This window comes from Protopterus annectens, chromosome 1.part0 (assembly GCF_019279795.1).
Source record: "Protopterus annectens isolate FY-2018-M chromosome 1.part0, PAN1.0, whole genome shotgun sequence".
NCBI classification, from domain to species: Eukaryota; Metazoa; Chordata; order Ceratodontiformes; family Protopteridae; genus Protopterus; species Protopterus annectens.
The window spans coordinates 495,366,142-495,387,258 of NC_056725.1; the positions used below are offsets into that span (position 1 = coordinate 495,366,142).

The 21,117-nt window shown below is 37.9% G+C and overlaps 1 protein-coding gene across 5 annotated transcripts in view; it reads right to left on the bottom strand.

The window, feature by feature from the left end:
* The window catches only part of CAPN11 (calpain 11), a 1,381,576-nt gene that overhangs the window by 149,865 nt on the left and 1,210,594 nt on the right, over window positions 1–21,117 (bottom strand). For all 5 annotated transcript variants that reach the window (XM_044060753.1, XM_044060742.1, XM_044060725.1 and 2 more), the window contains one exon: window positions 19,001–19,065. In XM_044060753.1, the coding sequence (XP_043916688.1) occupies window positions 19,001–19,065 (65 nt within the window). The remainder of the gene's footprint in view (window positions 1–19,000; window positions 19,066–21,117) is intronic.

Here is a 21,117-nt window from a genome sequence, read left to right on the forward strand (position 1 = left end):
AGGTAGGCAAGGCAGGAGACAAAGTGAGAGCTCCTTTGATGCCTTTCCCTGTGATTGAGTAGCCATTTCAAAGGGTAGCAATGGATATTGTGGGGCCTGTGAGTACCTCAAGTTCCACAGGGAAAACGTATATCCTTGTCATACTAGATTATGCTACAAGATACCCTGAGGCAGTGGCTTTGTCCTCTATTGAGGCAGAGAAGGTGGCAAATGCTTTGTTAGAGATTTTCGGCAGGGTAGGTTTCCCAAAAGAAATACTGACTGACAGAGGTGCCAATTTCATGTCAGACCTGCTGGCTTGTCTATGGAAGTATTGTGGGGTGAAGCACCTGACGCCCACCCCCTACAATCCCCAGACTAATGGTCTTGTTAAACTCTACAATCAAGTCCATGCCAGAGGCACTTTCAGACCAGCTTAAGAGGGAGTCAGACAAATATTTGCCCCATCTGTTGTTCGCTTACAGATAGGTTCCCCAGGAATCCATGGGTTTTTCACCCTTTGAGTTGCTGTATTGGCATAGGGTGAGAGGACTTCTAGATTTAATTCAAGATGAGTGGGAAGGTGAGTATGAATTTCACAAGGAGTCTGTTGTGGCATACGTCCTAAACCTCAGGAGAAGACGCAGGGAACTCATGGGTTTGTTCCAGGAGAACCTGGTGGAAGCCCAACAACAGAAAAAGGTATGGTATGACATAATGTTCAAGCTAGAGAGTATGCTGTAGGGCAGCAGGTAATGGTTCTCATTCCTGTCACACACAAGTTGCAAGCAGCTTGGGAGGGACCCTACAAGGTGGTAAGGAAGGTAGGTGATGTTAACTACATGGTAGAACTGCTAGGCAGGAGCCAGGGGCACAAAATGTACCATGTTAACATGATGAAACTTTACCATGATAGTAAGGCCCTTGTGCTGAACATTGACAATGGCTTGCAGGATGAGTCTGAGGGAGATCTGGTGATTTCTACCCCTTCCAATGAGGTCTCAGTCCGAGTCTTACTGAGGAGATCAATGTCCCAGCAGCTATCTCCTACCCAGGTTCAAGAAATCTGAGCAGTGTTACAGGAGTTTGGGGACGTGTTCACTGGGAAACCAGGGTGCACCCACCTGGTGCAGCACCAGGTGGATACAGGACCCCAAAGGCCTATTAGGCAAGCTCCTTAAATGGTGCCCGAGAGAGTCAGACAGACACTGAGGGAGCAGATACAGGAAATATTGGAACTAGGGGTAATTCAAGAGTCCAACAGTCCCTGGGTTTCCCCAGTGGTGCTGAGCCAAAGAAAGATGGCAGCACCAGGCTCTGTGTGGACTACAGGAAATGAAATAGTCACACAGAGTCAGATGCTTACCCCATGCCTAGAACAGATAAGGCCCTAGAGCAGATGGGTGGGGCTAAGTATTTTATAACCACTTGATCTTACCAAGGGTTACTGGCAGGTGCCCTTGACTCTCAGTGCTAGAGAGGTCAGCCTTTGTGACTCCTTTTGGCTTGTATGAGTTCACAAATATGCCTTTTGGGATGAAAAATGCCCCAGCAACTTTCCAGAGGCTAGTAGATCATATCCTAGACGGAGTAGGAGGGTTTGCCCTTGCTTACCTAGATGATATTGCCATCTACAGCCATTCCTGGCAAGCGCACCTTCAACATGTCAGGGAGGTGCTGGGCAGACTACAGAGGGCAAGGATGACCATTAAGCCCAAGAAATATCAGGTGGGTATGGCTGTGGTCTCCTACCTGGGACATAGAGTGGGGAGTCGTAAGATCAGGCCAGAACCTTGCCAAAGTAGAAGCCATTCAGGCATGGCCTGCACCTGTCACCAAAAAGCAGGTGAGGGCATTTGTAGGGACAGCAGGGTACTACAGAAAGTTCATCCCCAGTTATAGTACCATAGCTGCTCCCCTCACAGACCTGACAAGGAAGAACAGGCCAGATAAGGTACTGTGGACCCCAGCGTGTGAGCAGGCATTCCAGGAGCTTAAGGAAGCTTTGGGAGGACTCCCTGTGTTAGCCAGTCCAGATTACAGCAAATAATTTTTGTGCAGGTGGATGCTTCGAACCATGGGGTGGGGGCTGTACTTAGCCAGATTTCTTCAGATAGAGAAGAACACCCAGTGGTTTATCTCATTCGTAGGTGCCACTCAGGGAGGAATGCTATCCAGCTGTAGAAAAGGAATGTCTAGCCATAGTGTGGGCACTGCAGAAACTTCAGCCTTATCTGTATGGAAGAAAATTCACTGTAGCTACAGAATACAATCCCCTAACATAGTTACACAGAGCCAGCCAGCAAAATGCCAAGTTTCTAAGATGAAGCCTACAGTTGCAAGTGTATATGTCAGTGCAGCACCGTGGTAGGATTAGCAATGCCAATGCAGATGGGCTCTCAAGACAGGGAATGGGGTAAGGTATACTCAGACAGACCTAACTCTCTTGAGGAATTCTTTTCTCAAGGGTCACTTGAAAAACTAGCTTGAGTTCTCCGGGGGGAGATATATGAAGAAACGTGAAGGCTGCCAGCCTAGTTAGATTGAATTTATAGATAATTCTGTCATTTGTAAATATTAATATAAGCCACAGTCTTGTTCTCTTAAATGGAAGAAAATTCTGTTAAATGTTGAACTTCAAAAATATAACCACATTGCACTCTGCTGGAGGAATGCTGATAAGTCAAGCATTGTGTAATTGTTTGATGTCAAAACTCAGAGCCGGGATGTCTAAATGAAAGAATTCTTCCTATTGTTTGAGGCCAGAGTTAATGGCTAGAATTTACATTTATAATTTCTTTTATTACTCTGGCTTCCTGACCAGCTGCTAGATCAAAAGGGCTATTAACCTCCGAGTTTGTTAGCCTGGCAAAACCAGAACATTGTTAAGAATGATGTAATGAGAAACAGCACTGTGTTGTCAATTTAAGGAGAGAGAATCAGAGAGCATTTGGCATTTGTCTTGAGAACATCCAAGTCACCAGCACTCTGCCTGTGTCTGCATGTAAGTAGCATCTTAGACTTCAGTGTCTCTCTTAGATATAGCTAGGAAATAGGAAGATTAGATTAGTCTTTTTTTCTGTAATGATGTCAGAACTTTTCTACTGTATTATTTTAAGTATTTCTCTGTGATCTCTGAACTCCTGACTAGCACTGTGTAGTAAGAAGTACTTTCTTGTGTTTTTATTATTAAATATTTTTAAACTTTTCAACTGTGGCTGTTTTTTGTAAAGATAATTTAAGCTCTAGAGTACATTGCATGTATATAGTGATACTGTACTAAGCCACTCCAATAAAGCCTTGCTGTTCAGCCACACTTACCATTTGGATAATAATATTGCACAGTACTAATTGGACACCCTTTGTTAAGGGGCTTTTTTAGTAGCTGACATTAGTGGGTGGTGGCAGCTGGTACTACCTTTTAGACTGGGCAGAAAGGGGGCACAGCTGGAGAATCTGTGCCAGCCTTCCAAAGGAGTGTCTGTGTGTTTGTATATAACTCATATCTCAAAGTGTGTGTGTGTGTGTGTGTGTGTGTGTGTCAGCTACTTGGGCAGGGCACGAAGCACTGGTTGGACAGAGGGTGCTGGAGGTTTTAGCTTGCCCACTAGGCTAAGATCTGGACCCTATAGCTGTGCCAGTTGGGAGTCTTACTGGGGATCAGAAGAGAAAGGGAGAAACCAGCCCCAGGCTCTCTCTGTGCTCTTAAGGGAAACTGTACTTTACTGTATGTATTTGTTATCCTTCCCAATGTGGACGCCCCTCACTGGCGTTAGTGGTGAGGATTGAGGCTCCTTGATTGCTGGGCCAGTGCACGGGCGTCATAGCCCTGATGAACTAAGCAGAATAAGGGGTACTGGGCAGCCTGATTTTAGGGCACTCCACCCGTGAAAGACCCAGACTAGACATGGCTCCCTTATCCCAAGCTCTACACAAACAGCATAACATTGATGAGCCAGTCTAGTGTACACTGACGGAACATATCCATGCTGCAAAGATGGTACTAGTGTGAACTTTCCTATTTATTCAAACACTGCACCACAGCCTGAGTCCCAACTTTCCTAATGTAGTGTAGAATGTAGGGTTCTGGTCTTGGACAGGGTACAGAGTACAAAATCAATGGCCTCATTTTCCTATGGGATGTCCAGCAACCCAGTAATAAACTGTTTCCAATTAGACACTGTGATAAGTTCAGCTGCAAAGAACACAAGACCCACAATGACACTGATAATGCCCTCCAAGATTTTAAGGCCTAATGATATATGTTCCAACACCAACAGGAGGTCTCTAAGGGCATACTGGCTCTGCAGCCACTGGCATCTCAGTGTTCACTACAGTACCCTTATCCTCAAGTATGCTGAAAGGAGCTGTAAAGACTGTGGCTGTCGAGACAGAGAAGGTTTCAAGCTTTGACTTACCTAGGCTGCCAAGGCTATGACTTCTGGGGTAGTCTCTTAGAATAAACAATACTAATAAGAGGCAGTTCTGCCCCAATCAAAACAATCCTCTGCTCCACAGAAATTAAAGACCCCCCCCAGTTTATAATAATCTCCAGGGCCTGCCCATGAGAGCTGGTCAGCTAGGAATGATACCCAAAGGTGCACAAAGGAGCCAATCATCCAGGTTACGATATAAATATGTTCCTTCACCTGGAAGATCACCACCACAATGGATAGCACCCTGGTAAAAAAAAACAGGTAGAGAAAAACGTTCCAATCACAAATTCTGTACTCAACGTAAAGACTACTTAGAGTGAATTAAACATACATTCTGGGTAGATCACAAACCCTGTTGTTTCCAAAGGTATCCATCATATCCAAGAAAACTATACAAGTGTCACACCCTATCATTAATATACACTGGAGTCCTCACCCACTACATAATGAAACTGTTGAATAAACTCATGTCCAGGATGGTACACAAGTCTCCCATTCTCTACAGAAAAAGACACAACTGGATTAATAAAATGATTCTCCCTGAAAGAGAAACAGATTCTGTGGTCCTTCTGTAAAGTACAGCCAAAAGCCTCTTCCAGGAGCTCTGCAGAGAGTACTCCACTCTTCAGTGGAGCTTCTTTTGACAGAAGACCTAAAGTTTTAACATGAAGTCATCTCAGACCACATTATCTTTTTGTGGTGTAACCTGTCCAAACTAATGCACATATGAAGAACACACCTTCCATGGTGCCCCCCTCCTGGTCTACCTACACCAAATAAATACTGGAAAGCACCCCTGCTAGAGCGGCACCCTAGGCGGCCGCCTAGCTGGCCTATGCCTAAGGCCGGCTATGCCCAAACGGGATCCAGTACTCTTACTAGTCCTGTTAGTGAAGTAATACTCATGTGAGCCTTCAAATGTGAATTACATGGAGGCAACAATCCGCAACACCTGATGTTTGAGTGTTAAATCATTGTATGATGTTACTGCTTTTTAAGATTGTTGGACAGCTTAGAAGAAGAGGAGAAGAAAGCAAGACAGGGCATCAGACAGACTCTACTCATTGGGAAAGATCTGTTTCATTTTTTTTGAGATCTTCAACCAGTCCTTGTGAAGCCCAACCAAAAGAACTTTTACTCTTGTATAAGCATTAATGTGTTCATCCTTGGAAAAAGGAGAGAACATGACATCTTCTTCTGGCAGATACTTGAGCCTGCTGCCTAGGCTACAGTGTCAGTGCAAACTGACAGGAAGCTATATGACAGAACAGTACGAAAGCTGCAGCAAAGTTTTTTGCATGACATTAGTGAAATGCAGAATCAGGTATGTCTACCAGTTCTTCATACTGCTGGTAGTCCACAAGAAAGGAATGGAACTGGAGTAGTTTAGAAATGTAGGTTGAGGACCTAAGGCTCTAAAAACAACAGAGAACACCCCCTTGTTCTCCTCGCTTAAAACCTGGACATTTTATAACATAGCAAAATAAGACAGTGAGATAGAAAGGTGGTGTACATTCAGTGAGATATGCTGGAACAGCCAGCCTCACATGAAATTGCCCCTTAGAAGGGATGTTACTTTATTCTGCTACGGGCTTAAAGAGGACACCCATCTTCTTAAGGACAAATGAGCTAAATATGGTTGGTTCCAGGCTAAAAAAAGCTGCAAACTTAAGGACACTTTCCATTGTGGTAAAGACCGAAGTTTCTTTTTCCTTCTTTTCCAAAAACATTTTTAAACACTTCCCTAAAAAAGCAGAAGAGGAACAGGCCAGTTCACAATCAGCCTATTTCATACAAGAGGTCATCGGGAAAATAGCTATATGGAAAGTCTCACTGCCACTGGTATCGCATCCTAGGAGATATCTGATAAGGAGGGAGGCACTACCTAGCTCCTTAGCTCCAACATGGAAGGTAACGTGAAAAATATGCAGGCGCTGGGTGGCAGGATCACAATGCTCATAGCATTTCATGCCAGATTTGGCACTAGATCATGTGGAAGTCTGCATGAAGTGTGATATGGCATCAAGTCATGCTTCCTAATGGGATCTCCATAAGAACAAATCTTATAAGACATGAAATAGAACATGCTTGTTCAACTGGGTATCGACTTGGAGACATCTGGCTCAGAAGCACTCATAGGAATGTCCTCAACTGTAGCCAGTGATTAATCTTTCAAGCAATGCAGCAGAAAGGCAAACTCCCTGAACCTGTGTTCCATTACTAAGCCTATTTTGAGGGACCTCAAAACTTCATCCCATTTTGGCAAGTAAGATATGAGCAAGCAGTGGAGCTTCCAAAATGATGACAGTGCTGAAAATGTGCAGCACTTCCCAAATATACCTGTAATGCATATTTCCTTAATGATGTAATGAAGTGGCACCCCTCTTAGTGAGAATTCACCACACATAAGGCTCTCTCATAGGTCAAAGCCTGTCCTCACAATCTATGTCTGATGTCTTGCCCTTACCTTCTCCTACATGTCCAACCCTAACTCAGAAGTTAAACGGCATTTCTTGACATTCCTTGCACTGGCTAACATCCAGATCTGCCATTTTGTAAGATATAATGAAGGCCTTGAGCTTTTCCCATCTCTCCCTTCATTTGACATGTGTTAGGATCACAGTATGACCACGAGTGGGAGATGAGAATCAAGACGCTCAGAAGTATGTGACATTATGGCTTTAACTGGAACTATGCATGCTCCCAACAGACGAAGCAAAATTTTAGAACTGTGTCAAACTGGAAATATCGAAAGAGAAAATCCTGGAAAAGTACTCCCTGAAGCCCCTTTCACAGTCAGACATGGCAAACCATTTCATCAAGTTGCAATACAAACACTTCCCTCTTAAAAAAATTAAGAAAGCAGAGAAAGGCACACAAGTGGGCTCACTAAGAAGCTCAAGCAGCATCTTGCAGGCTGAACAGTACACAGAAGAGCTCATCCTCTGCCAGCTTTCACTGGTAGCATGTAAACTGGGCAGTCTTGACGTGCAGCTCACGTACATCAGGCCAAGTCTGACTAAACATGTGTCCAAATCACGACAGTTGTGGAAGGAGATTAGCAAAAATAAAAGCACAGAAAAGCACCCTCCTGGTATGAGCTGTTGCTGATGGTAGAATCATTGACCATCTTTGTGACTTCAGGAATTTTCTGAGTGGGCAGGGAGCACAGTTCAACAATCACTGGCAGTACGACATCCCCATTTATAATCTCTGTCCCTTACACCTGCCCCTTCAATTTCTAGGAAGTCACCATAAGAAAGGAGATAAGAAGATGTTGGCCACTTCTGTTTTACTTATCAGAACTCAGCAGCCCTAAGGCCTTGGAGAATGTTATACCTACAATGCAGATATGTACCTTGTCTTAATGTCAGTCAATGCTCCAGTTCACTCTGAGGTGCTTAACTGTTTTATCTTTCTGTGCCCACTTTATTAATCTAATCTCATCTCTTCTGTCTGACTGACATATCAAAATATATACACATGAACTGATACTATCCAACCTTACAATCCCAAGTAGAGATAAAAAATGGACCATAGGAGGACGTCAAGAGGTCTTGTAAACAGCTCTCTAAACACATGTCGCAGGGTCATGGTGAAAAGAAAAACAAAGTCATTTGGTCATGATCTGAAACTACATGAAGCAGGCAGTACCACTTTAAGGAAATGTTTTAACAATCTGAAGGTATCCCAATTATCAAGCTAAACCTAGATAACAGAAGAGGCATCCTCAAATTCTCCCCTGTCTACCTTGTCCTGCCCTCCTTAAGGCTGAAGAGAACGTCTAAATAGGGACTTTTTGGCCGATTATCTTGTACATACCGATGAGCCTCTGATACTGAACTTATAACTGAAGCTGATACAGTATTGAATTTTGCAACAGCTAATCAGAAATCTGATGATACTGCCATCATGAGTAGCAATATTATGAAGTAGTTTTGCTGTACTGGATTTTACTAAAAAATAAATAAGTAAATAAAAGACTGTGGAGTGATATTTGTACCCTTGAACTGTGAGTCATAGCATGACCAACTAGAAAAAAAGAAATGCAGAAGGGCATTGGGAGGTGAAACATCAATTACAAATTAAATGCTCCCTCGTCCAGCAGACATGGAGCAACAGTGCTATCACTACTGATTCAACCTCTCCCACAAAACATGGGCAGGTTCTGATAAAAGAAGAGTCCATGTTAAGGGGGCTAAACTGTCTACTTCCTAGAATCCAAGGATAATTAATGACTTGTTTCTTGCATTAGGAGATTTAAAATACCTGATGTAAGTGATGTCATTTCAAAACATGTTGTCTGATTTAGAAAATATGGCACTGTGATAATATATGATAATAATTATGTGGGCTATTCTGAAATTGACACTTTCAATTAAAAAAGTAAACTATTTCCCTAAGTAAAGAGGTTGGTTTCCATCTTGCCTTCTGTAATATCCTTCCAGCTCCATGCCATGCTGGGATTTTAAACACAGTTGTTAGCAAATGACTAATATAAATGGAAAAGAATGCTTAAGAACTCTGAGTATCACCACTCTTTGAGCAGTAGTAGTAGTGTTTAAACCCAAGCTGTTTACTAAAGACGATTTATATTTGAATCATCAAGAGAATGGGTTTCTAAGCTACAAACTGATAAAAAATGTGAAATTTTTCTTAGGTATGAGTAGAACAACAAGACACCCCAGTAAGTGATAATCTAAAATGTCTTCCGTCAAATGCCAGAGGCTTAAACAGCAAACTTAAAGATCATGAAGTTTTAAAAGCTGGTAAAAATTAGAATACACTATTACCAAAATCTGATTAAGTAACAAAAAAACCTTTGATTATTCCAGGGCATAAAGGACATCATGTACTCAAATGCAATGAAAGGGTGGAGATGTTTCAGCCTATGTGGCAACTAAATTTACATCAAACTCTATTCAATCTTACAATAATTGTGAATTTAATTGTTAGAGTAGTCAGTAGAAAATAAAAAAAGGGAAGTTGCCCTTCCAATCTGAAAATGGATTAAGATACCAGGCTTGTCAATGTAAGCAACGTTGATATAAAAATAAATATGACATCACTGAAAGTGACATCAAAGCTCCAGATGTTTATTACAGTTTCCATTCTTCTAACTCAGCAGTGGTTAATAACATAACTGAAGACAGTTTGTTGTTTAACTACATCCAAATGGTAAAATATCTGACTGGGAAGGCTAAGATCTTAGATGTAATTCGAGTCAGTAATACACTTATTAAAGGAGAATGTGTATTTATGTATTTAATTGAAAGCTTTGACAAACATCCAATAACTATTTCAGATCACGCATCAATGCAAACGAAGATAAAGAAAGAAAGCAATGAAATAAAAAAAGAGACATTGGTGCTTCCCCACTGACCTGCACAGACTGAGGACATTTAAGGAATGGGTAGAGGAAATTATTTGAGTGTTATTAGGGAAGACAGAAATTTCTTCGGAAGAGATAGCTAGTGAGTGGGATAAAATTAAAATGGAATTTAAAAACATGGTAGGAATAAAAGGTAAAAAGCTATGGGAAAAAAAGAAATGAAACATATTAATGGTGTGGCAAAGACTGAAGTATTGCAAAATAAGGGGGAATATCGCACAATAAGAACAAGTGCTACAGGGAAAATATGTCTGAGTTTAGAAAGGGTGCTATTAACCTATTTTTGATAATGTCAGAGCCCAAAAACCTTTAGTATAATGACGTGGGCAAGAGAAAGCAGAAAGGGCTGCAATTAAATGAAGGGAGCCTCTAACAAGAAAAATAAGCACAGATCCTTTAGAGGTGTTAAAGATATTTCAGAATTTTATGAAAATCTGTACAAAGCAGATGAATTTGGAAAGCAAGGAAAGGCACAAACAGAAATACTTATAGAAGACTTAACTATGCTATGGTTAGTGGAAGATAAGGGTCAAGAATTAATAGCTAAAACAGGAAGAGATGGGACTAAATGGTGCTGTACAACCAATCATCAGGAAAGTCTCCAGGAACATACGATATTCTTGTGGAAGTTTGGAAGTTGGAAGGGAAGAAAGTGATAAATATCTGGAAGATTTTGTTTAACAATATTCAAAAGTAGGGAAGTACCAACATCTGGGAAGAAAGTCAATGTGGCTGTATCACCATGATTATAAAGCATTTATTTGATAGGAGAATGGCAAAGGTGTTCCTAAAATGACAGATATGGATCGATGCGATTTTATGAGAGGAAAGCAAACATTTGACAACATTACTAGAACAATGATGACCCAGAGTGAAGCAGAGCATAAGTAAATGCCACTATTGTTGGTGGGTCTTGAAACAAAGATATTACTCAGTAGCCTCAACTGGGATTTTATGAGTAGCCAATGTGTTCCCCTGATAGGATAATAGGGTTAATTAGGAAGATTTATGAAGACCCAGAGGCAAGAGTTAAGTTGGGAAGATTCCTGGAATATGAACAGAGGAACAAGGCAGGGATGTCTTCTTTTCCGTTTATTATTTGCTTTACATGTAGAGTCATTAGCAAAGAAAACAAGTGACTCACAAACTCAAGGATATAACTGATACTGTAATAAAAAAGTTAGCTCTATTCACAGATAACAGTGCTTTATACTTGATAAATCCAGAAAAGGACATCTCAGTGTTGTGGAATATTTTGAGATGGTTTCAGATCTTTCAAGATATAAAATAAAGGAAGATAAACAAAAGTCCATAACAGTAAACTATGTACCAACACATGAATTGTTTTATTAATATCTATATTTATAGGGACAAGATAAGATGACGTGTTTAGGTGTATGGATTAAAAAGGATTCTATTATGGCAGATAAAGATATGTGAGAAGAGACTAGATGGAAAACAATGCAAAAACTGAGAAACTGAAAGTTCTTGATCATGGATATGGAGAGCAAGATACAAGCAGTACGATACTAGTCCTTTAAGTTGTACACACAGGTTAGGCACATTTTAATAACCACAGGAGAAGTTGTGGACAAAAATTAATAGAGTTAAAGGAACATATAGGGGAGTAGAAGAGGGCAGGAGTTAAGTGGGATACTCCCCACAGAACAAGGTGATTTAGAATTATTTTATTTGAAGGGTTATTTCAGATCTATGCAGCTAAGACTCATATACATGCCACAAGTAGATGGTAATAACTCAAAGTGAATAGGGATGAAACGATGGGTAGAGTTCAGGTAGTAAGGAGAGTGTGGTATTTTGGATACAAATCTTTAAGGAGAACAAACACCACACAAAATACTACGCTAATAAAGTAGCAGAGAGTAATCCTGCAACTAAGCCATTACCAGAATGGAGAAAGGAGATTTTTTTCCAACAGGGATGACTACAAGTAGGGGTATAAAAAGTAGGGAAGAAGGGCCTTGACTGTACTGCAGAAAATTAGCAAGGGAACCAAGGCTGTGGTAGCAAATAATTGTAGAGGAAAAAGTAACAGAGTGGGCCAAGTCTAAGCAGACATTTGTACTGCAGGTTAGAGACTACTTTTTCTACCAGGGATTGATAACAGAATATAGGCAAAAAGAAAGGGGCAGAGAGTTATTAAATGACAGCATTTTTAAAAAGGGGATAATTAGTTGGTACATATAAAACATGGCACAATAACATTAAAAAATCAAAGTTTTGAAAAGATTGGGAAGAGAGAATGGTAGGGCAATATACAAAACAATAGCTGGAGAACATTTATACAGCTCCCAAGTGTGCAATAAAGTCCAGGAGGTTTAGGATTTTTTGCTTGGAAGCATTTCCATAGGTATTTTTATACTTCAAGCAGATTTTGAAGAAATTTTCCTTTGGTAGGCATCAAATGCTGGAGGTGTGACAGGAAAAAGAGATCAAGTCTGAACGTGCTTTTTGGGAATTTAACGAGTGGTCAGATTTTAAGAATTCCCTACAGAACACTGTTAAAAATGTTGGGAGAGCAAATGGCTGTAACCAAGAAAATAATTATTTTTAGCTGGGACATAGGATTTGAATTGCCTAAACATAGTAAGACTTTACTAAATTTAATGCTACTGGCTTCAAAAAAGCAATTACTAGAAAATGGAAATCAAAATCTAAACCAACTGTAACTGAAGTATTGACTATTATAAAGTTGATAAAAGATGTTCCTCTATCGCTAAAACATGAAACACCATCCCCCTAGAAATCAGGACCACTGAAAATATAAACAACTTAAAAAACTCCTCCGATCCTATTTATACAGGTCATGAATCTGTAACTGTACAGGCCCGGAGTAGCTCCCCAAAACAGATCTACAACATACTCAACTATACCTAGTTCACTATCCCCATCATGATATACTACAGTTCAACATCTGATACTGCTGAAACATATATACCTACAGCCCACTGTTTCTTAAAATGAGTCTACTTTTCTTCATTGAAATTGCATTATTTCGAAAAAGAAAATACAACCCACTTCTCCGAAAGTGCACTTAAACAAAAATGCACTTTTGCAAAAGCCCATTCACCAAATTGGCTAAATAAACATTAAAAACACAGTTTTGCAGGGCTAGCCCCTCTGCATCCCCGCTACATAAATATACTAACTCCGAGATCGCACTACATTGGGGAAAAGGATATATTTCCTTATCCCCACTGTACCGTGCTTCGGTGAATCGGCTTTCGCGAAAGTGCACTTTTGTTGAAGTGCACTTTCATGGAAGTGGGGTCATATTTTCTTTTTCGACACAATGTAATTTCAATGAAGAAAAGTAGACCCCTTAATATATACTCTATGTACTTGCTACTCTAAGCAAAGTGGATGCATTTAATCAGTATGTAACTTAACCCTATGCTGATGTTAAAGCTGATCTGTACTGAGTAAACATACATCACATCCTCTCTTCTGTTCTGTGCTCAAATAACATGCTTTTTATTTCAATGCACAAACCATTATCTTAATTACCAATTACCCATCTGTACTATCCAATAACTGCACTAAATGTTCATGTACTTCATTGTATATTTACCCAATGCTGAAATTATTATTTTTTTCTGTATTTAAAGTACCTGTTTTTTTATTACAACTGTTGTGATAATCTCTGTGGAGCTTTTCTCTCCGGGCTTCTGCTGAAAACTGGCTCCTTGCCCAGTTAGACTCTCCCGGTAAACAAATGTAAAATGAAACAAATGTAATATAAATAAAATAAACCAAAAAAGCAGCCAAAAGGTATCCAAAACCAACTAGTAAAACACCAAAGAAAGTCTAGTGAAACAATAAAGCGACAGAAAATAATTAACGTCAACAATGTTACGTTTTCGTTTAAAAAACTTCATCAGATGTGGGCTAGATTCAAAAAGCATTCATTTATATGCCAAATGGAATGACATCATTAAAAACTAACCAATTGCAATAACATTTTCTAATCGTTTAAACCACATAAAAATTCATATAAAAAATACATAAATCTGCATAACTATGTGTGAATCATAAATGAATAAATAAACATCATTCAATCTGTAATAAATAAGAAAATTCATATGATCAAACAAAAAAATTTAAAAAAAAAATAAAAAAATAAAAAATCATGTTATTAATTAAAAAAATGTTCCTGAACATCCCTCTGCTGATCAATGGGTGAATACATCTAATAAATGTTAAAATAGAGAGAAAAGATGCCATAGTAAATAATAAAAACTAAACCTGTACACACAATTGAATCAACATGTTTGTATAAAGTAACTGCTTAAAAACATTTTATATATATATAATAAAAAAAAAACCTTAAAAACAAAAAATGTTAAATGTTTATCTTAAAAAATTATATAATTTAAACAACTTGAGCACCGGGCCAATATTGGCTTTGTATCTGTAGCCACCAAAGCTCCCCTGTACTCCTTTTTCTCTTCTCTTCCTACAAACCCCCACGACCATCTATTTTTTTTCTATTACAAAAAACGAATAGCAGGCTTCTGACATTCTTGTTTATGTTTACACAGAGCATTATTCGTCTTCCCATTCTGAATATCGATTATGCTCATATATCCTTCTCTTCTTAGTTTTCGTTTTTTTTGCCAATATAGAATACCTGACACACCTGGCACAAGGCCAGGTATACAAGCCCACTGGAATTACAGTTACTAAACTCTTTGCCTTTTAGTATTGTGTTCCTACTTACTACAGTAACTTCCTCTTTGTTAGCAATCCATTCACATTGTGGACAATGACCACACTTAAAGGCTCCAAATCTCTTTTTACTATTCCATAGTTCTACTTCATGGTTCACTTCTAGTAGATTTTTTAAGGAGCTGGCATTTTTATAGACGACCTTTAACTTATCTTTAGGTAACATATATAAGACAGTGAAGGTAAATAACCTATTCCATTCACTATCTAAAATTTTTTTAACCAAGTTTGAACTAGCAAATGACCTGTCAAAATTCTCTTCCTTTTCTGTATTCCTAACTACAATTCCTTCCATGTTCATTCCTAATATAGGTTTAAATCTTCCACTTCTACCTTCCATTACCTCATTTTCAACTTGACTAAGCAAGTAATCCGGGTAGTTTCTTGCCTTAAACATCCTTAAGACTTTCATCTCATTCACAAAATCCTCATCATTAGAAGTCATCCTACTGGATCTAATGTACTGTCCCTTTACAATGTTCTTCTTGTAATGCATGGGATGTCCACTGTTAAAATGTAAGTGGGAATTACAGTATGTACTTTTCCTAAACACCTTAGAATTATAGATGTTATTTTTCTTATATATTTCTACATCTAAATACTCCAATTTGTCTCGACTAAGTTTGTGGGTAAATTTTAAAAAGTTAGTACTGTTATTTAAAAAATCAATAAAAGCCATTACTTCTTCATCCAAAGCAGATCATAAAACACATATGCCTTCCAGGAATCTTTTATATAGGTTCCAACAATGACTATATACTGAATCTAAAACAAATTTCTCTTCCCACCTTGCTAACACTAAGTTAGCATAGGTGGGTGCGCATATTGCGCCCATTGCCACCCCTTTTATTTGGGGAAAAAAGTCACCCTTAAAAATAAATATAGTTATATTTTAAAACCAAGTCCATTAATTGTAAAAATAATATACATTCATCATTTGTTAAACTATTGTCATCATAAATTACTTCTAATAAAGCTAGACCTTTGTCATGGGGTATACTTGAAAATAAGTCAATAACATCAACAGTTACAAACATATTTCCTCTTTAAAAAGTTTTTGTTTAAAACTTCTTAGAAAATCCCAAGAATCCCTTAAAATGTTACCTCTCTTCACCCAGAATCCCTTAAGCTTTGTGTCAACTAATTTAGCTAAAGGTAACGTCTTTGACCCTTCCGCTGAGACAACTGGTCTAAATGGTGGATCAAAACCATTTTTGTGTGTCTTTGGGATACCAAAAATAATAGGGATTCTGGGTTTCTCCACTTTTAAGTATTTAAATGAATGAACATATTTCAGTAGCTCCCTTGCTCAAGTTGAAAGCTGCTAAATTATAAGATTTATTTTATATATATATATATATATATATATATATATATATATATATACATACATACATACATACACACACACACACACACACATATATATATATATATATATATATATATATATATACATACACATATATATACACACACACGTTCCCTACGTTAGAATGAAATCTTGGAAGATCGACACTGACATCACCAACGCCAGAAGACCGATGGAGCAGTTAACTGACAACTTGGAATCCCGAAAGTGAAAACACCGACATGGGAAACGTGTGTGCACGACTAGGTAAGTGTGCGATAGTGAGGGACTTAGGGTTAGGGACAGATTAAGTGATTTAGGGTTAGGGTGCGAGTAAGGTAAGTGTGCGATAGTGAGGGACTTGAGGGTTAGGGGCGGATTAAGTGAGTTAGGGTTAGGGTGCGGGTAAGGTAAGTGTATGATAGTAACGGACCTTAGGGTTAGGGATTGGGTTAAGGTTAGTGCATAGATAGTTGTGTGTAAGGTGTAGTGTAGGTTTTTAGGTTGTTGGTGTGCTTGTGTTGTGTGTGTGTTGTGTGGAACAGCAAACGTTTTGTTTTAACTGTTGGTATTGTGGTTTGTCGGGCATGTGAACTTTCGTGTTTTTGCGGTTTCGTTCTTGTGGTGTCCGTGTTGTGGGTGTCGGTGTTGTGGACTGTCGGTCTAACGTAGTAGACCCATATATATATATATATATATATATATATATATATATATATATATATATATATATATATATATATATATATATATATATAAAATGTTTTAAACAGTTATTTTATACAAACATGTTGATTCAATTGTGTGTACAGGTTTAGTGTTTATTCACCATGGCACCTTTTCTCTCTTTATTTTAGTACTTATTAGATGTAATTCAGCCATTGACCAGCAGAGGGATGTTCAGGATCATTTTTAATACTAACAACATGACATTAAAATCATTTTAGTTTTATCTTTTAACTAAAAGTTTTTTTTATTTTTTTTTTCCAATATGTTGTATACTATCGGTATGTAAATGTCTGTTTTACAGCTCATTAAGAGCAGCTTGATTATTAGACAATTCTGTATAATTGTTACCCTAACATTGATGATTTATGTTATGTATATTGTATTTGGATGACTGAAACTTGATATTCCAAGTAGCTTGTATGTATATTTTCTGTGTCATTCTTTTCTTGTAAATAAATAGAAGTGAAATGCGATAAAAATTATATCTGAAAAAACTAAAAGGTTTTTTAATCATATGAATTTTCTTATTTATTACAGATTGAATGATGTTTATTCATTTATGATTCACACATAGTTATGCAAATTTATGTATTTTTATATGAATTTTTAGGTGGTTTAAGCGATTAGAAAATGTTATTGCAATTGGTTAGTTTTTAATGATGTAATTCCTTTTGGCATATAAATGAATGTTTTTGAATCTAGCCCACATCTGATGAAGATTTTTTAAATGAAAACGTAACAATGGAGACGTTTATTATTTTCTGACATTTTATTGTTTCACCAGATTTTGGTACCTTTTGTGTTTTACTATAAATAAACTAAACTTGAAGTTGGGCCATTAGAAAAGGGAAGACGTAAACTACATAAAAATTAATGGAATTTATGGGAACAATGCATGTAGAATAGTGTTCACAAGGAAGAGTGAAATTTAAGGGGAGGCAAGAAATTAGTAATTATTAATGTCGGAGTGAGTGAATTTTTTTAAATACACAATGCATGAAAATAAAGGAAATTATACTATGTTTCTTTTCTTTTTTATTACTGTGCATATACCGATGCTATTATTAAAAAATCAGTTCTTATCAAAGATGTCAAAAAAGAAACAAACAAAAAAACTAAGGTGGATGGTGAAAATGGTAAGTACTGCCGCTAGGTAAGGGACCCATGGCTACCAGCATCACAAAAAAGAGAATTATGCAGCTAACACGACCACATCAGAAGGACATCTCATTTTGCTGCAATCCTTTCAAAAAACTCCTCAACAAGTGCTGTGCTTCTTATGTTACATGACATCAGGATTTTGTTTTAATTAAGAGCATAATAAAAATAATCTGAAAGTAGCTGTTCCAGACCTAATATGGCAAAGCAAGATAATCATAAATGCCAATAATGAAGATGCAAAAAGGTCAAATGCAAACAAGTGGAAAACACTGACAAAAATCATACTGCTTCATGTCTAATTTCTGAGCAACTTTAAAACTCGCAGTCATTAAGTCTGTACCATGCAGGAAGTAAAACTGTAAAACTACAATCAAACATGTGAAAGCAACTACTAACCACTATTACTAGCTAAAACACAAAACTCTTTTTTCATTCATTTTGTCACATTCATATTAGTACATTGGCAATAAATAAGGCTCAAGTACAAATATGAAGACAAAAAATGAGTTATAAGCAAGAGTTCTGCTTATACATACAGTAGGGAAACATCAGATAATATTTAGAGCAACACGTAAGAATTCAGGTACAAAGACATTAATATGTCCAGTACTGATAGTCTGAATTGTTACCTGGTAGTAACCATTTACACAACAGCAGGTGCACTAGGCTGCCAGAAGAAGGTGGGTTTTTGAAAGCATATTTAAAGGCCTTAAATGTATCGCAGTTTTTTTTTTTTTTCTTCTTTTTTGTGGACAGGTGTTAAAATCACAGGACCTAGTCTAAAGAATGCTCTTTAACCAGTAGGTGTTTTGTGTATGGACAGGTGATAGAAAGGCTATAGTTTTGGGAGCTTCTCAAGGTGTAATTCTGGTGCCTAAAGATAAGTGCTATTTTCAGGGGGGGGGGGGGGTTAAGCTTAAGATTTTGAAAAGTAGAGTGCAGAGAAGAAAGATGGAGCTGTCCATTAATGCTTGCCACCTGGTATCATTAGGTATGGTGCAATCGTGTACAAGACGATCTATTAGAATTACTTATCACTTCTGCCTGTCCATGTCAACATCAAGTCAGTAGTTCAAATAACCCAAAGTATACAACATGCTACAGAGCACTTATCACACACACACACACATTATATATATATATATATATATATATATATATATATATATATATATATATAAAACACTGTCATAAGAAGGATACATCCATGAGATTGATCATACTACGGCAGGACTCCATACTAAAACCATCAGTCTTCAGGTCTTTATCTGCAAAACAAAAAATACATTTGTAAAGAAAAACACTGCTCGTCATAATACATAACTCAAATCCAAGTGATACTAATGGAATCAAATAGCATCAACCACTTTTTAGCCTGCAGCTATGGACTGAACAACACTAAGACATTTTCCCAAGCAGTGTTTTGGCACTGCATATTCATCTGTATGAAGGAAATCAGTTATGAATAGTTCTGGATCTCATAGTGGAATATTTGAAATGATGTGTTGGTAAAATATATCTTTACACAGTAACATTTTAGTTAAGACAATAGCAACAAAAATGCAGCACCAGCCTCCTAAAAGGATGTGTTCTACCAGGCCACGTGGCTGAGTTATATATACACCTATCTGCAGGCATACCAGGTGGAAAACACTCCTTCCTCCATTCCTGTACTGGCTTAGTTCTTAGAATACTTGCTGCTACTTTATAAATGTAATATACTATATGGTTGCTATTTCCCTTAAGAACCTGCACCCAAATTCATTGTCTTTCTTTATATTGTGAAACCTCCCTTTTCATTTTTATCCATTTCCATTTAGATTTATAATCTTCTGCTCATGTTATATATACACGAACCTCTACTGTGTAGCTCTAAAGAACTCCTTTCAGATAAGGTAATACTGAACAACTTTGTTATATGGCGAGTATCTGCTTATTCCACTTAACTCTCCTTCTTAACCTCATATAGTAATTCCTTCAGCTCTTTTTGCAATGAATAACTTCTACTCTGGCTGATACAAATATAACTGACCTGTATAAAATACAAAGGGGTCTAACCATATCAATAATCAGGAGCGTTTAGTTTCTCATTTTTATTATCTTTCATTTATTTTCTTCCCTCATATATACTTAAAAAAGTCTTTTGGCTTTTCCCGGTTAAGGGTTGTCACAGCAGATCTCCAGTCCGCTTATGATTGGCAGTGATTTTTACGGTGTCGAGTTGCCAGCCCAGCACCCAACCTTCAGAGAAGGCACACCAAAACGCACACGCACCTACCTGCATGTCTTTTTTTTTTTTAAATTTCAGTCGCTCGCAGGGAGAACATGTAGACTCCACACAAGAGGCACTCCAGCTGAGAATCGAACTGGACAGCCCTAAATAAATCATCTTAATCCCCAATAATTAGAGGTACTGCTGAACCAGCTCAGGCATAGAAGTGCACAGTTTACTGTAATACCCGTGGTTTTACCTTCACTTATTTTACATCCTGAAAAACAAAACCATCTCAAAATGCTCCACATCGAAATTTCTTTTTCTGGATTTCTCAAGTAGAAAATAATACCATCTGCAAATCAAGCTAACTTTGCTAATGCACCATACTAATCTCCTTGAATTTGAGAATCCTTTGCCAATGGCTCTAAATATAAAGCAAATAAACAAAGAGAGAGGACATCACTTTTGTTCAAACATAGCTCGTCTCAGAGAGGAAGCCCTAACACATTAATTCTTGCATCCGACTCTTCCTATAACTTCCTTATTAACCTTATTATTCTATCAGGGAACACAAATGCTACTAATATCTTGCTGATAAAAATCCAAGCTAACTCTACTGAATGCTTTCTCCGCATCAAGACCCACTAATAGTGGTACTTTCTTACACTCTGCTTCTCCATGGATAAGCATTGTTCTATTAATGCTGTCAAATGTTTGTCTCCCCTCCACAGTACTTCAGTGACCATTGTTTATCAACTTTGGTAACACCTCTTCCATTTTCTTAGTTACTAGTGAATATCCAGCCTGATGTGTCACCTGTAAGACTGCTATTTGCACCTTACACTTTTTAATTTTACAAATGCCTGGCAGTCTGGCTTACAGGATTTATAAGTTGTTAATGAACTGTTTCCTGTGGTCTCGTGGTGCAACGCTGGAGTCCCTCAGCTTATATATATATATATATATATATATATATATATATATATATATATATATATATATATATATATGGATCTAGGACGTTTGCTCGACTGAGCAAATGACTGAAATCCAAACGGCTGGGCATACTTACGCGAAGGTGCTTTTCACCGAAGAAGCACTTTCC